This window comes from Dama dama, chromosome 22 (genome assembly GCF_033118175.1).
Source record: "Dama dama isolate Ldn47 chromosome 22, ASM3311817v1, whole genome shotgun sequence".
NCBI lineage: Eukaryota > Metazoa > Chordata > Mammalia > Artiodactyla > Cervidae > Dama > Dama dama.
The window spans coordinates 24,783,899-24,801,764 of record NC_083702.1 but is presented as its reverse complement, the minus strand read 5'-3'; the positions used below and the strand labels follow the sequence as shown (position 1 = coordinate 24,801,764).

General features: G+C 38.0%; 2 protein-coding genes across 4 annotated transcripts; one reads left to right on the top strand and one right to left on the bottom strand.

Annotated features, from left to right (window-relative positions):
- Positions 1 to 788: 788 nt before the first annotated feature.
- C22H12orf60 (chromosome 22 C12orf60 homolog) lies at positions 789 to 17,683 on the bottom strand. 3 transcript variants are annotated; one of them, XM_061124119.1, is made up of 3 exons: positions 17,442 to 17,464; positions 12,656 to 12,742; positions 789 to 1,653 (listed from the first exon to the last, which is right to left on the bottom strand). In XM_061124119.1, exon 3 carries the CDS (start codon positions 1,627 to 1,629, stop codon positions 913 to 915), a length of 717 nt encoding a protein of 238 aa, XP_060980102.1. In that variant the 5' UTR covers positions 1,630 to 1,653; positions 12,656 to 12,742; positions 17,442 to 17,464; the 3' UTR covers positions 789 to 912. The 3 variants fall into 3 exon arrangements, with proteins under 3 accessions (XP_060980102.1, XP_060980103.1, XP_060980104.1); XM_061124120.1 differs by lacking the exons at positions 12,656 to 12,742; positions 17,442 to 17,464 and adding an exon at positions 17,614 to 17,683; XM_061124121.1 differs by lacking the exon at positions 12,656 to 12,742 and having other exon boundaries at positions 17,442 to 17,495.
- Positions 7,161 to 16,240, top strand: SMCO3 (single-pass membrane protein with coiled-coil domains 3). Its single transcript, XM_061124122.1, has 2 exons — positions 7,161 to 7,365; positions 14,972 to 16,240. The coding sequence occupies exon 2, from the start codon at positions 14,988 to 14,990 to the stop codon at positions 15,663 to 15,665; it is 678 nt and encodes a 225-aa protein (XP_060980105.1). The 5' UTR covers positions 7,161 to 7,365; positions 14,972 to 14,987; the 3' UTR covers positions 15,666 to 16,240.
- Positions 17,684 to 17,866: the final 183 nt, after the last annotated feature.

The following is a 17,866-nucleotide window of genomic DNA, read 5'->3' as shown; positions in this document are numbered from 1 at the left end:
TTGCCTTTCTTGTGCTTCACAAAGTTCCTATTAGATATAAAGGGAAATAGGGCAATCTTGAGAGCATACACTTATTTGCAATTCATGAGAACCCAAGACTTTATGGCAGGCAAATGGATCTGTCTTTTTTCCCCCAGTTCAGTCAAGCACATCTCAGAAATCTTACTTCTGTTTCGGTCAAGTAACAAGTGTTAGGTCTTTGTGTGTGTGTGGTAGTCTGTGTGTCTGTGCGTGTCTGTATGTCCGTGTAAAATGTTAGAGTACTTTCATTTTTCAACCTCTAATATCTCCTCATCATAAGACCACAGTAGGAAACAAAGACTGACTCATCTGCTTTGGTCTTATTCACATAGGCAAGAAAATTCTATTACTCCTCATTCATTATTCTTTTTTACTTCTGGATAAATCATATCAAAGGTATTTAGTGATGGCATATGATAGGCAAACCACTGAAGTGTACAGAAATTGGTATATGGGTGACAAAAATAGAGAAGTTGTTTCCTAGGGTCTGAACAATATTATTTATTGATAATATATATATTTACCTAGACCTTGCACTGTAGAAACTAGAAATAGAATTACTAAGAGTAGAAATTAATTGAAGGTTATTTCAATTATGCTTTAAGATGAAATACAGTGTTTAGAAATATCCTCAAATATAATATCATACTTGAATTTTTTTGAACAATATATTCTTTTCAGGAACCACCATTTCAAGCAGGATTTCTTTGGTTATTTATTTTTATTTGAATTAAGCAAAACTTGAGGTACATGGTTTGCCAGGTGACTACTTTTTGAATTCATGTCCCAATAGGCCACATGTTGGGCACTGAGGGTCTTGAGAGTACTATGAAAACTTGCATGGTTTGAATTGGTTTTCTGACCAGCACGAACACTTCTGTTGCACTCCTACTAGTTCCTGGGTTTCTTAAACACAGAAAACTTAGTTTCCATAGTTTTTATGGCTTTTTGAAGGACCTCTAAGATGGGTCCCATAGTTTTGACAATTTGTTCCATTTGATCTGCAGCTGACTTAATGGTATTCTTAGCATTCTCAATGTTGAGTGCATCCTGCAACTTTTTCAAGGCATCTATTGTAGTGGCTTTGGATGGACCTGGACTTTTCTCAGATGTGGTGGCATCTGATTGTCCTTTCCTGTAGAAGTCACTTAATTGGAGATTCATGATGGGATATTTCATCAAGAGTAAAAGAGAAGATTCCAAACTCTCAAGAATGTTACCACTATTCAGCACAGAGGCAATGATAGGTGACTGGGCATTTTTGAACATTTCTTTGCTTGACTGTTGCAACTCCCTTATATTGTTACTCTTCTCAACCATAGAGGAAATAGCTGTTGCAATCTTGGAACTTAAAGGTTCACTTTGCATTGGGTCCTGCTTGGCTGCCACCACAGAGTGCATCTCCTTAAAAATTTTGAGCATTTGTTCAAAGACAGCCTTCACATTACCATCTTCTTTCACAGTCATCAAGAGGATCTGAGTGCTCATACTGCTGTTGAACAATTCGATGAGTGCATTTGTGAAGGAAGCAAGATCTTGCATGTAAAAGAAGAATGTTTTGGCAGCTTGAACGAGCCTCTCTTTATCCTTTTCTGACTCTGAAGACATTTCTCCAGCAGAAAGGTTTCAGCACTGTAAAACAAGTAGGAATCCAAATGAAAACTAAATGCATGTTTCAACCATAAATAGACTGAAAGTATAATCTAAACATGATGATAACTCCTGTCAAAGGTTGGAAGGCTATACAAGCATAAATGATCTTGTGCTTTAATAAAAATAGTAACAAAAATAATTAAAGCAGAGTAGAATAGGGATTTTTGTAAACTTTAAACCACATATTAAATATTGCATGCTAGATCCCGTATTGGATATGCTGACCTATGGATACTCAGGAATTACCCTCAGGAACCATCCAGTCTAGTGGAAAAGACTGGATAAAACATGAAAGAATACGTAGAGGGACTCTGGCTCCAGTTAAAACAGAGCAAGTACTCTCCATTCCCAGAGAAGGGCATGGCAACCCACTCTAATATTCTCGCCTGGAGAATCCCATGGACAGAGGAGCCTGGTGGGCTACAGTCCAAGGGATCACAAAGAGTCAGATACGACTAAATGACTAATACTCACTCACACTCAATCCAGTCTCTCTTACTAATTACAGCTAAAAGTCCTGAACAGAATATCTCAAGTAACTATTAAACAACTCTGAAAGGTAGACAGGAGCAGACAGAGGAGGTAGAGATGGCAGTATTCCAAAGAAGATCAAGGTTATCTAATCCAAAGTCCCAAAATGTCTGTCTTGTCTAAAAATGTCCTTTCATCACAACTTGTCCTCTTCTGCAATAGAGAGGAATATTACTGTCTATAACCAATGTTCACAGTCCTCTTTTGATGTTTTCTCTAGAATTATGTTCTATCAACCACACCCTCTTCCTCTTGTGCTATGAACTGAACTGTGCTATGAATGCATCCTTCTGAAATCCAGTAGGTTGACACTCTTAATTTCCAGTATGATTTATTTGGAGACAGGTCCTATTAGGAGGTAATTAAGGTTAAGGCCCTGATACAACAGGATTAGTATCCTTTTAAGAGAGACACCAGCAAGCACCCTCCCTCACTCTCCCTAGACTGCAGCAAGAAGGTGACTGACTGCAAATCAGGAAGAGAGCCCTCACCAAAAACTGAATGGGCCCGTACTTTGATTTGAGATTTCTCAACCTCCAGCGCTATGAGAAAATAATTCCTGTTGATTAAGCTGCAAGGCTATGGTATTTTCCTATGGTAGCCCAAGTTGACTAATACATCTTATATCCTCCATCACTCCCTCTTCATTTGTCCTTCTCCTTTGACTATGTATATACTCATTTTCCTATTCAGTTGGTTAAGATTCTGGTTAAGATTCTACCACTGTGGCCTGGGTTCAATCCCTGGTCACAGAACTGAGATCCCACAAGCCACGCAGTGCAGCCAAAAACTGCCCTACCCAGTTTATATTTTATTTTCTATTTTGATCATGCTGCATGGCATGCAGGATCTTAGTTCCTGCAGGGAACTCCAGGGATCAAACCCGTACCCCCTGCAGTGGAATCATGGAGACCTAATCACTGGACAACCAGGGAATTCCTCCCCCACTTAGGTTAAAAAAGAAAAATGTTTGACACCAATTTCCCTTTAAGTAATGATCCCATCTCACTCCTTCCTTTAACTCTCAAATTTCCCAACAGAGAAATTCTTCACTTTATTATAATTTATTTCTAGCCTTCCCTGGTGGCTAGTGGTTAAAAAAAAATCCACCTGCCAATGCAGGAGATGTGGGTTCCATCCCTGGTCTGGGAAGATTCTCTGTTGGAGGAAAAAGCAACCCACTCCAGCATTTCTCAGTACTCTTGCCTGGGAAATCCCATGGACAGAGTTACCTGGGAGGTTACACTCCCTGGGGTCACAAAGAGTCTGACATGACTTAGTGACTGAACAACAACAATAATTTATTTACATCCCTCATTATTTTCTTACAGGGCATCAATAACTTCTAATCATAAAATTTCTTGTTCCATTTACAGCTCAGATGGTAAAGAATCTGCCTGCAATGCAGGAGACCTGGGTTCAATCCCTGGGTCAGAAATATACCCTGGAGAAGGAACTGGCAACCCACTCCAGTATTCTTGCCCGGAGAATTCCATGGCCAGATGAGCCTGGTGGGCTATAGTCCGTGGGGTCGCAAAGAGTTGACATGACTAAGTGACTAACAGACACAAATATCTTGAATTCTCTGCCTTATTTAGAATTGCTGGATACCTCTTCCCACTTCAAATTTTTCTCCTCCAGAGGCCTCCACGATGCTATGCAAATCTGGTCCCTCTACATCCTCTCCAAGAATTTGCTCATTTTGTAGGCTTTTCTTCCTTATGCCAGCAAGTTCTTTCCAGTCTCCTAAGCTCAGCAAGGCTGTGTCTTTGGCCCTCCTCATATTCTATACTTCTTCCCTTCAAGACCTCACTGGGGGACTTCCCTCATGGTCCAGTGGTAAAGAATCTGCCTGCCAGTGTAGGGAACACAAGTTTGATCCCTGATCTGGGGATGCAGCGGAGCAGCTAAGTCCAAGTGCCAAAACTACTGAGCCCGTGCTCTCGAGCCCGGGAGCCACAACAGGAGAAGTCGCTGCAATGAGAAGTCTGTGTACTGCAACTGGAGAGTAGCCCCTACTCACTGCAACTAGAGAAAGTCCATGCACAGCAACAAAGATCCAGTGAAGCCTAAATATTAATAAATAAAAGCTAACTTATTTTTTAAAAAAGATCTCATCTATCCCCATTAATTATAAATGTCATCTGTGTGCAGATGACTCCTAAATCTCCCAGTGTAGCCTCAGAAATTCTCCTGATCTCCAGATCTACATTTCCAACTACCTACTGGTCATATGGTAACTGTGCCAGTATATGTCACACAATAATCCCAAACTGCACTCATCTCCTCCAAAAACATTCTCCTCTTAATCCTTGCCTCATTCAGTTCAGTTCAGTCGCTCAGTCGTATCCGACTCTTTGCAACCCCATGAACTGCAGCACGCCAGGCCTTCCTGTCCATCACCAACTCCCGGAGTCCACCCAAACCCATGGCCATTAAGTCAGTGATGCCATCCAACCATCTCATCCTCTGTCGTCCCCTTCTCCTCCTGCCTTCAATCTTTCCCAGCATCAGGGTCTTTTCAAGTGAGTCAGCTCTTCGCATGAGGTGGCCAAAGTATTGGAGTTTCAGCTTCAACATCAGTCTTTCCAATGAACACCCAGAACTGATCTCCTTTAGGATGGACTGGTTGGATCTCCTTGCAGTCCAAGGGACTCTCAAGACCTAAGAGTCTTCTCCAACACCACAGGTCAAAAGCATCAATTCTTCGTCATTCAGCTTTCTTCATGGTCCAACTCTCACATCCATACATGACTACTGGAAAAACCATAGCCTTGACTAGATGGACCTTTGTTGACAAAGTAATGTCTCTGCTTTTTAATATGCTATCTAGGTTGGTCATAACTTTCCTTCCAAGGAGTAAGCATCTTTTAATCTCATACCTGGAATCACCATCTGCAGTGATTTTGGAGCCCAGAAAAATAAAGTCAGCCACTGTTTCCACTGTTTCTCCATCTATTTGCCATGAAGTGATGAGACCAGATGCCATGATCTTAGTTTTCTGAATTTTGAGCTTTAAGCCAACTTTTTCACTCTCCTCTTTCATTTTCATCAAGAGGTTCTTTAGTTCTTCTTCACTTTCTGCCATAAGGGTGGTGTCATCTGCATATCTGAGATGCATTTTTGCATCTTGCTTCATTGTTGAGGCTTAAAATCTATCTTCCTTTTCTCTTCACCAAACTGAATCAGTCCCTAAAACTTCTTAACCCTCTTTGAACTTATTTCAATCCACCCCCTCCCTTCCATTCCCATAACTACTATTCCAGTGAACTCTCATCTAGACAATTTTAATGGTCTCACATTTGATCTCAATATTTTTGTCAAAGGGTCACAAACTGACAATTCACAGGAAAAAACCTAACCAGATATGCTTTGTTTGACCTACTACAATTCATTATCAGTTGCAAATTTTAAATTGAAACACAGAAATCGAGATTTCTATTGATTATTGAAAAAATGAAATGAACTGGTAGTAGTAAGTCCTTTTTCTGGATGGAGAAATTTCCTAGAACTGAGGTTGTCCCCTTCAGACTAGACATTCACCCTCTACACCCTATTGTCTTGGTGATTTAGTTGCTAAGTCATGTCTGACTCTGGCAACCCACGGACTATAACCTGCCAGATTCCTCTATCCATGAAGTAGGTTGTCATTTCCTTCTCCAGGGGATCTTCCCAACCCAGGAACTGAACCCAGGTCTCCCGCACTGCAGACAGATTCCTTACCATCTAAGCCACCAAGGAAGCCCCTATACACAAAATAGAGACTGTCCAACTCTAAAGCCCATGGTGTTTCCACTAAGTTATTGAGATTGAGTGATTTTACCTGCTTCTGATGTATCTCTGATGTAGAGGAATCAGTAGAGATTAGGACAGAATCTAGAGGAAGAAGCATGGGAGACGCTGATCTAAGCTTTAAGGGAAAGGAGTCAAGATGATTAACCAAGATAACACAGAAGACAGTAATAAAGAGCAGAGCTTCCAGCCAGGAAAGAAGAGCACACACACACACACACACACACACACACAAAAAAACACATTTGGCTGAAAATATCTCTGCCCATATGTCTTGAGAACTTAGAGCAATCAGCAACAGGAGGTACAAAAGGCAACAGAAGCTAAAGTAAATTTAATATCTGGAATAGCTGACACGCTGCTGCTGCTGCTGCTGCTGCTGCTGCATCACTTTAGTTGTGTCCAACTCTGTGCGACCCCATAGACAGCAGGCCACCAAGCTCCTCCGTCCCTCGGATTCCCCAGGCAAGAATACTGGAGTGGGCTGCCATTTTCTTCTCCAATGCATGCATGCATGCATGCTAAGTCACTTCAGCCATGTCCGACTCTGTGCCACCCTATAGATAGCAGCCCACCAGGCTCCTCCATCCACAGAATTCTCTAGGCAAGAATACTGAAGCGGGTTGCCAGTTTCTTCTCCAAGCTGACATTATGGAACGTCAAAATTCTGAGAGTTTCAATCAAAGAGGCATCTACTCTACTGAATCAAATTAGCTCAGTTGGACAGAACTTTTCAAATTAAAAGTGCATTAAAGAATAAAAAATTGGATGTATTATCATTGTATCAGTCTTTCAAATTATATTCAGTTCAGTTCAGTTCAGTCATTCAGTCGTGTTCGACTCTTTGCGACCCCATGGACTGCAGCATGCCAGGCCTCCCTGTCCATCACCAACTCCCGGAGTCCACCCAAACCCATGTCCATTGAGTTGGTGATGCCATCCACCCATCTCATCTTCTGTTGTCCCCTTCTCCTCCTGCCTTCAATCTTTCCCAGCATCAGGGTCTTTTCCAATGAGTCAGCTCTTCACATCAGGTGGCCAAAGCACTGGAGTTTCAGCTTCAGCATCAGTCCTTCCAATGAATATTCAGGACTGATTTCTTTTAGGATGGACTGGTTGGATCTCCCTGCAGTCCAATATTACTTAATACATACCAATTTTATATTAATATAGAAGATAAAAGAATTCTGAGAACTAAACCATGTACAAACAGTCAATAAACCAGACAGGCAGAGGGACCCAGCAGAGACTAACAAAGCCTATAAGTCATCACATTCCATTAGAAACATCCAGATGAAACCAGATGAAAAAGCACAGCAACTACTCCTAAACAACTGCTGGGACCACTGGACTCAGAAACACAGCAAGGTAAGCAATATGGGTATTTCTGTTAGTATTGATATAATACTCTGCTTCTCCATATTAAAAGGTATCTGCAGTAATATGCTAGACTTGAATCCTAGCTATAAATATAATAAAGCAACAAAACAACTTTAAGTGGATCCCATGACATGTTCCTGGTGATCATTTATGTCTCTGAAGATACCAAGAAAGAAGAAAATTAACAGCTTATATAATTAAGTCAGCAGGGAAGATAAAGTAGTAAAGACATCACTTTTAGAAAAGAACAAGGATGAAAGGACACCTGTGTGTGAAAGTGTGCTATTTATATGGATTGTAACATCTTTATGTCTTTAACATTAATTTATGATTCAGCACCTTTAGAAGAATGAATGTGTGACCCAATTCTAGTTAATGTCTAGTGCTTATGTTCCTTCATAAGTTCTATTACATTTAAATACCACTGGGCATTTGCTGTGTGTCTTCAAATAGACTGCTATCTTCTTGAGGGCAAGGAACTTTGTTTACTCAAGGCATATGGCAGAGGTTCCCAAGTGAACATCTGATAAATGCTGGTAAATGACCTCAATATTCTCCTTTCTGGCCAGAAATATTCTTTTAAACACTTATATCAGAGTGTCATCACAGCATGATCAACTTTTTATTTTTTTAAATTAAAGGCCATTGTTTTGATTTAAAGGAGGCTAGTTAAACTAGTTAAACTAGTTAGTAGCTGTTATTTTCTCCTGAAAAGCTTCTGACTTTACCCATACCCTAAACCCACACTCCCAGATAAGTGAACCTTGCAGTACAGCTAGACCCAATATGGATAGTGAGGATAAGAGACAGCATGGAGAAAGGTAGAAGCTTAGAGAGCACTAATGACCAGACATCAGAAGCTAAGACAGGGTCTTTGCTTTCTTTCCTTCTTCCTATTTTTAATTGTTATGATGGGAAAAGTCCAAACATACACAAAAGTGAAAATAATAATAAACTCCTGTATACTCATAATCCAGCTTCAAAAATTATCAGTATAAGGTTGATCTTATTACCTCTATGAACCTACTCCAATCTCCCTTCTAGAGTATTTGTAATCAAATTTCAGTGTCATTTCATCATTAACTTTTTCAGGGTACATTTCCACAAAAGCAAGAACTCTCTGAAATTTGACCTTATGCTTCTCAAACCAGTAATATTTAACAGAATTGTCTTTGACTTTGAAACACACCCAGTGTCCTGCTGTAAAAATTAATTTTTGATGTAGGTGGAAAAGCTTTTGCAATGCACTTGTAGTACCTATCAAAATATAAATTTTTATACCTATTGATTATATAAATTATATGTTTATATGATTTGAATTTCCTCTGGAAATTTACCCTGAGGAAATAATCCAGGTAATTGAGAGAAAAAGGATCATGTGTATTAAAATACTTATATTAAGGTAGTGAAACAATTAAGGATTTAATAAATTGTGGTAAATATATATGAAATATTTTATAAAATATAAATATGTATATTTTATATAACCAATAAAATAATTATAAAACTAGAAATAGGGGGAAGTATTTAAATTAATATAAGATGAAATTTTATTTATACTATTATCACAACTTTGTAAAAGCACTTATGCCTTTAAATAAACTTTGGAAAGGAATAATTCAAAAAAACAAGATGGGAGGTTTATAGATGTTTTTCCTTGTGGATATTAAAGTATTTATATATTATTGCTATAAACTTTTAAAAATACTTTACCAAATCTTTTAAATTCTTCGTGTTATAATTTTACCACCTATCAAAGCACAGTCACTGTCACTTTCTCCATGAATCTTCCTCTAATCATCTCGGTCCTAAAATTTCTCTTTAAATTCCTATAGCACTGGACAGTCAATGCACTACATAATTCACAAAAGTATCCTGAGAAATATTTATCTGCATATGTGATAACCAATACATTTTTATCTGTAAGGTGGTTCCTTTCCTAAAAAACTAAAACAACTGTCACATCACTAAATTAACTTTTAGATACAATCATCAGTAGCCATTCCCTTCTCCACGGGATCTTCCTGATCCAGGGATCGAACCCAGGCCTCCTGCATTGCAGACAGATTCTTTACCATCTGAGCCACCAGGGAAGCCCAGTATCACAAAATTAACTTTTAGATATAATCATCAGTATATTTCTACCATTTCTCACATGTTCTTTAATTATGAATGTTTACTTGTCATTTCAACAACATTGATGTGTTTGGTCCAATAAGAATAGTCTTTGTTTTCATTCCAAGTCCCTAATATGAGCTGTAGCTTCAAGATTTGTCTACTTCCTTTTTTTAAATAAAATAAGACAAAACACATGTGATTTCCAAACTGTTTTAGCAACAGAACTCTCTTATCACACAAAATTTTACCCACCCACAGCCCAAATACAGCAGCAGAGAATGCACAGCTGCTTTAGTAAAGGCTGGGGTGAAATTAATGTGCCAGAGGCCAAGTGCTCCACCTGCTGGTTAGCAATTCCCCATCAGGCTGTGCAGGACTCTCTATTTCATGAACCACTACACCAGCTCAAAGTAGGCTGTACATAAGTGAATGGTAACTGCCCATTGCTAACTAGGAGCACTATCATGTGATAAAAAAGTGTAAAGTTTACTTCTTCCATACAAAAGATGCCGCTGATCAGAGCTGGATTAAATACACCACTTAATTGCCTGCTGAACTTTAAAAATCATTTTTTAAATGACTTTAAAATTATTTTAAAAGACTGAATTTTAAAGTCAGTATTTAAAAGGTCAAACCTGAAATGCAATAAGATAGAGGGAAGTATACAGCCCAGAATTCCTCTTGGGTACAGTACTACATATTGTTGGTAAGATATCACTTGAGTCATGCCTGAGTAACAACTGTGATCTTTAAGAAAGGTGACTCCAACTGATGGCAGATCTTTTTCGTTTTGCTGAGGGAAGGGAGCAATTCAAGTGTCAGAGCTAAATTGTCATGGGCAATAGTGCAAATGCTGCCCATTGCCAACTAAGATTTTTCAAGTGGTGTATAAAAAGTGAAGTCGCTCAGTCATGTCTGACTCTGCGATCCCATGGACTGTAGTCTACCAGGCTTCTCCGTCCATGGGATTTTCCAGGCAAGAGTACTGGAGTGGGTTGCCTTTTCCTTCTCCAAATGGTGTATAACCTGTCCTTTAAATATCAAGCATATATCTAAGAGCATCAGTTTGAAAGGGTACAAATCATTTCCCTAGATAACTGGATGTCTCCACATGGCCCCAGGGTCAATATTATTAAAGTGTGAGGTTTTTTTTGTTTTTTAAATTTTTATTGGAATAAACCTGATCTGCAATGTTGGAGAAGGAAATGGCAACCCACACTCCAGTACTCTTGCCTGGAAAATTCCATGGACTGAGGAGCCTGGTAGGGCACAATCCATGGGGTCGCAGAGTCAGACACGACTGAGCGACTTCACTTTCTTCTTTTTTTACAATGTTGTGTTGGTTCTGCTGTACAGAAAAGTGAATCAGTTATAAGTATCTCCACTCTTTTTTAGATTCTTTTCCCACATAGGTCATTACATAATATGGGGTAGAGTTCCCTGTGAGATACAGCATATGCTTATTACTCATCTATTTTATATATAGTAGTATATATATGTCAATTCCAATCTCCCAGTTTATCCCTCCCCTCCCTTTACCCCAGGTAACTATAAGATTATCTTCTGCATCTGTTACTCTGTTTCTGTTTTGTAAATAAGTTCACATACACCATTTTTTTAGATTCCCATTTATAAGTGACACCATATGATGTATCTTACTTCAAAGTGAGAGTTCTTTTAAATGAGTTTGCAGAAGCCATGCACCACCTCTATCTATAATTTGGTACAATATACTGCCTTCAGCTTGACACTGCAGTCTTAAATGTCTTAACTTCCTACCTACATTAGGAATTCTATAAAAGCAGGGACCATATCTACTTCATCTCTGTAGGCTCTACAGAGCCTAGCATACTACCTTATAATAGTAAAGTACTACTATCCATTAGATAAATTGCTACTGCATTATTAAATTACTTCCTTCATTGGGCTCTTCAAGTTTCACCTGCCCAAAACATAATCCTTGGTTTCACCTTCAAACGCCACCTCTCCTCCACCTAGTTCTCTAGTGTTTATCTCACTGTTGGGATAGAAATAATTTTAAACTGTATTCAGTACTGGGGCAAGTATACTGGCAGGCCTGCTGAAGATCTCTCCGCAGAAAGAAACTGTCAAGTCCCCTTCCCCAAGTGAAAAAAAGGAAGGTAAGCCTGACTCAAGACAATAAAAGTCTTTCTTCATTAGATGTAAAAAATAATTTTGAGCACATCATGATGTTTCTTACTCAGACTTGTTATTGGCACAAAATTATGGATATCTGGAACCCAGGAAAAAGACTATAAATGTGAACGCCCAAGGGTTTTTAGTATGCAGAGGAAAGAAAACATTACTTTTGCAGATGAAAACACAGTGTCTGATTTATGGTAAGACTGAACCTTTCATCAATTAGTTATTACTATTTCTTCTTTTACTGTCTGTTCGAAGTGTGTTTAGCTATGAGATTATTACTACTTCCCTTATTAATAGCTAAACTTTAGAAATCAATATTTTTTCATTTTTCCTCCATTTTGACTAGTTTTAGTTCTTTTTACATGGTCATCATTGTTAAAGTTTGTGTGACTTATTCCCACTGGTTTTAAGCTTATGAAGCTCTCCATACAGACATTTAAAAAGTATCTATTTTCTTCTAGCTATTATATCACTTGTTTTTTTTTTTTTACATGTACTATACTGATAACATTTACAATTTTACACTGATAACATTAAAAATTTTTAATACTCCAGAATCATTTATGGAATATTAATTTCAATTATTACTGATTTGAGTGTCTACATACATTATATATTAAATCAAACATATATCAGGGTCTCCTCTGGGGACTATTTTGCTCCATAATTCCATCTACTCTTGCACCTGGTACAACACTGGTTCATACTGTGTTTTTAAGGTGCTTCAATGTTTAGGAAAGGAAAAGTCTAGTCTTTCAAATGTACTTTATGATTAATTTGTCAAGCTGTGTTAAAACAATGAATTAATTGAAAAGCAACTGACCACTTGGAAGCATTTAACCTCTTATCAAAGGGGAAGGTTATCTCTCCAAATATTTATCTTCAGGTAAATAGAACCACACACCTTTTCTAAAAGTTATGCCTTCAAATAATGGCATATGATAGTTTTTAGACAAATTTTTCACTTGTTCAGGGTATGAAAGACTATTCTCACCTAAATTTCTGTACGGGGATGTAGTCTGTGATCTTCAGAACTCAAAGCCAGAAACTGGAGTTTTCATTTCGTGATAAGATCTTAACACTAGGGACAACAACAAAAAGGTTTAATGTAAATTTTCTAGGAGAGAAAAAGCAAAATCAAAGTAGTAGTTTGTGGTTAGCAAACTGCAGTTTGCAACCCAATAGTGAGTTTGGGGAATATTTAATAGTCCCTTATGGTTCAGCTGGTAACGAATCCACCTGCAATGTGGGAGACCTGGGTTCAGTCCCTGGGTTGGGATGACCCCCTGGAGAAGGAATGGCTACCCACTCCAGTATTCTGGCCTGGAGGACTTCATGGACTATATAATCCATGGGGTCGCAAAGAGTCGGACACAACTGAGCGACTTTCACTCACTTCACTCACTCGACAATTTCTTTAAACAGAATTGAGATATTTTCTATTTACTGATTTGTGGACATTTGTGTCTGGTGTGTGTGTTTGTGTGTGTGTGTGTGTGTACTATATCTAAATCAAAGATAAAAATGAATTTCTGACCATGATACAATTTACTCTGGGTGTGTGTGTGCTATATCTAAATGAAAGATAAAAATGAATATCTGATCATGATACAATTTACTCCATCAGGGGTACTAGTGCATTTTTCTAAAACTAAGAGCAAAAATAATGATGTTCCTAATCTGTTTTTTTTTTTTTTTTTTTTCAAAAATTTCCCATTTCCATATTGTATCCTTCTAACATGGAGGATAGGTTATATTCATGTTTAGTTTCCTGACAGAAAATATCTTCATTCCTTCATCCCATGTTTCCAAGGTTCCCAATATCCAAGCCTAGAAATACCATAAATATACTATAAATACACTATAAATATCCAAAACCATGGTGGTAGAAAGATAGGGCCCCAATTAATGAAGATGTTGTTTTCTCAATGAGAATATGCCAGATCCTACACAGGTAAAAAGGACTCCATTTTCTTATTCTTCTCTCCCCAGAGTCCAAACAAAAAAATCAGTGTCAGGTACGTAGAAAGACTACTCTAAGTGCGCATATGGAGGAACAATGTTCTCACCGGGTCCAAACTTTCACCCACGTTCACTCAGAGGAGTGTCACTTGTTCCTCCTTTCTCTGAGCCAAAAGTACAAACACAAGCAGGATATAAACATCAGGCTTATTCATTCTATGGTGTACTCTTTTTTCCCCTCTATGGTGGATTCTTGTTACTTATTCCTTAACACCTTCCTGGAATGGCATTATCTTCTTTCTGAGGCCAACTCTAGCTTATCTGAATAATGGCCAAGAGCAGTAAAGACAATTCTAAAGAATTTAACTTACAAGCTTTGCAAATAGTGAACCAGAGAGATATTCATAACTGCCCTGTCCCTTCCATCAGCATGACTGCCTAAGTGAGACTTTAATCTAAGCAATCTTGCAAATATACTTTTATCATGAGAATCTTTTTGTAAATATTCTGTTGTTATATGTGTTGCCTCTGGATGCTTCTTAGGTTTTGGAGTGCAAACAGGTTGCCTGTAAAGATAAAAAGTGTTTTGATTTCTTTTTTAATATTTTAAAATAACAGAGCATATGTTATACTTTAAACTACATATACTATATACACTATATACTTTTAAAACCATGTGAATAGAATAACCACTCAAATAAAAGATGAGTGCATAAATAAAATTAGCTATTGCCCTGTAAAGTCAGAGATCTTAACATTCTTCTAACCCTACTAATTTCAAATATTAGAAAAATCAATTTGGTAGGTCTAATTCAAAGTGATGACTATAGGTTGAGGAAATTAAGAAGCACTGGTAATCAAGAGCTAACCATTTCAAATACATTATTAAATATTACTTGGAAATAATCACATCTATTAATAATCAGATGTTGCTGCTGCTGCTAAGTCGCTTCAGTCGTGTCCAACTCTGTGCGACCCCATAGATGGCAGCCCACCAGGCTCCCCTGTTCCTGGGATTCTCCAGGCAAGAACACTGGAGTGGGGTGCCATTGCCTTCTCCATAATCAGATGTTAGACAAACACAAATCTGTACTATCTAGGATTCTCTCCATCACAAGATCTACTGCCATAATTAATGCATCCATGGGTTATACTATGTTACCTGTATTTTCATAGTGACTTCACATTTCAAAAAATGATTTTGAAGAACACGTTGAGTTTTCTGAGAAATTCCTTAGGTAGCATACTACTTTTTAATCCACACAGTAAAAGAGTTTCTGGTCAAATCTATGCAACCAGCAGATATTTTTCAAGATTCTTAGTAAAGATTTCCTATTGTATTTTTCAGAGACCATATTTGAAATATGGCTCAAAGTGACTTCCTCTATCCAGAGAACCCAAAAAGGCGACAAGAAGTAAACCGTCTTCACCAGGAGCTCCTTGACTGCTTATCTGACAGCTTCCATGCCACCAATGAGCTGATTGGGGTTTTAAACACACACTTAGGATGTACGTTACCTTCCATTGAAATGAAAAGAGATGGGACCATCAAAGAAAACTGTGATATCATCATCCAAGCCATGATGAACATCCAAAAAGAATTGCAAAAGGTGGATGAAGCACTAAAAGATAAACTAGAGCCAACTCTTTATAGAAAACTTCAGGATATTAAGGAAAGAGAAACCGAGAAAATTGCGATAGTACAGAAGGTTATTTCAGTCATACTGGGAGAAGCTACTTCAGCCGCCAGTGCAGTGGCTGTTAAACTTGTGGGCTCAAATATCACAACTGGCATAATTAACAAGTTGGTCACTGTGCTAGCTCAGATTGGTGCATCTCTCCTCGGTAGCATAGGAGTCGCTGTTCTTGGCCTTGGGATAGATATGATCTTCCGTGCCATCCTGGGAGCAGTGGAGAAAACACAGCTTCAAGCAGCCATCAAAAGTTACGAGAAGCATCTGGTAGAATTCAAGTCAGCTTCAGAAAAATATCATCAAGCCATTACTGAGGTCACCAACACAGTGAAACATCAAATGAAATAAAGTTACTTTATTTGCCACCAGAATATTTCTCTGCTTTTCTCTCCATAATGGTGTTTTGCTTCTCTGATTAGGTTCATTTTCCATAAGCTTCCAACAAGATATAAATACAGTAAACAACTCCGAGGATTCTGAAATGCTACAACTAAATGACTCTAGAGTTTTCTATCAACAATGAATGTCTGGATCAGTTGGTGCTAGACCTGTGAGTGAAAGACTGCATCCTGGGATGTCCTCTCACTGTGCTCTACAGATCAACATTAGGGTGAATGCTATTGCAGAGCAGCGTGTAGGGGTGACCTTTTCCAATTCCCAGTCAAAATCTTCAAAATTTGCACTGAATGAAGAGACTATTACTAGCTTCAGACATCATTTAGTTCTAACGGACATAGTAACTTCTGCCCCAACATGAAAGCTGAGCCTTAGAATTGTACAGTAATTGTGACCATCAGTTCAAATGCAATTTGCCCTAAACTGGAAGAGACTGAATTTTGGTTTGTAACAATTTACTTCAAAGGAGGCAACTGTTCTGGAAAGTTCTACTAATTACTAATCTGTAATTCCAATTGACTATTAAGAGAAGAGTTAAAATATAAAAAAATAAAAATTGTTGCTGTAATTGCAATCAATCCTGACCAACTGTGGTGTGATGATTAAATTTTCTTTTCTTTTTTTTTTTGATGATTAAATTTTCAAGTGAATGTCTAGACACTTTGGAACATTTTTAAAATAAGCAAATCTCACATATACATATATATGTAATGCATTTAAATGTAGCAGAGGCACTTGCTACTCTTTTAAGAATTTATTGTTTAAAGTTGTAATTTATTACTTTATGAGTTTTAAGAAAAACTAAATTTCATTTTCAATACTAGCAAAAAGGAGGCAGCTTTCCCTGCTATATAAAAAACTCAGGAGATCCATTACATTAATTACCTAATTTCAGAAAAATCCCAAGGCTATAGAGGCCTAGGGGGTCAGCTGAATTTCTGAAGCAAGTGTTTATTTTCTAAATCCTTCAACAACCAGTAACTCCCCACTGAGACTTGTGGGTTCTACTTACAAAATTATTTTAAAAGTTATTCCTGCAAGAATGTTCGTTACAGTTGATTCTTGCATCCAATTAAAAGAAACGTCTTGACATTTTAAAAGCACAACGTATCTCAAAAATCTAGATGAAACACTATAGCTTTTCAAAGTTAGTCTTCATTTTCTTTCCCTTCTGACACTGCTTCGATAAATTAGTTGCAAAACATCACAATTTAGTTCACCTTCAAAATTTTTATTTTGCATTTATTATCTGATTCTGAAACTTAAAAACGTACTGCTCTTGTGAGACTCGGAATTCAGCCAAAAACCATATCAATAATCTTGTAAAACAAAGCTTTAGGTAAGGGACCAATCTTACAGGTTAAGCGCACTTTTAAATATTCTCTAAGAAAACTAGTATGTATCTCCGTCAAGATCTTGGAGCATTTATAACTGATAGTAAGAATTGACCTCTATCTAACATCTCTCTCTCTTTAGTTGCTAATCTGTGTCCGATTCTTGAGACTCCATGGACTGTAGCCTGCCAGGGTATTCCTCTGTCCATGGGATTCTCCAGGCGAGAATACTGAAGTGGGTTGCATTTCCTTCTCCAGAGGATCTTCCCCACCCAGGAATCCAACCGGGGTCTCCTGCATTGCAGGCAGATTCTTTACCAACTGAGCTATGAGGGAAGCCCATATCTAACACACTTTCCGGTAAGAGATACTATTTTTGAATGTTTAAACTCACCTTTAAGGGGAAAAGATATGGGACGAGTCTTAGATAAAGAGCAGGCAAAAGAGAAGGAAAGGACAAAGATTAGACCTAAGGGAACACACCCCTTTGTACGGTGACGTCATAAAGGATATTTTGTGAGTGAAAAGACCGGTAGGTAAAAAGACACAATGTAAACCAACCTCACCTCTCGTAAACTTAAAAACTGACTATACGTGTGTCCTCACATTTCCTCTTCAAAAAACGCATCCTGTAGATTAGCAATCTGGGACTCTAACATTTACAGTGATTTCCTCAGGCCTACAGATGTTCTGTGGAAAAATATCAACTTCCGGGAGCAAACCAAGCTAGCTAAATGCATGAACCACGGCAGCAAGAGTTATTCCGGGCTTACTTTTCAAACAGAAACTCCCCAAAGATTTCATGCGCTTACGTCATAA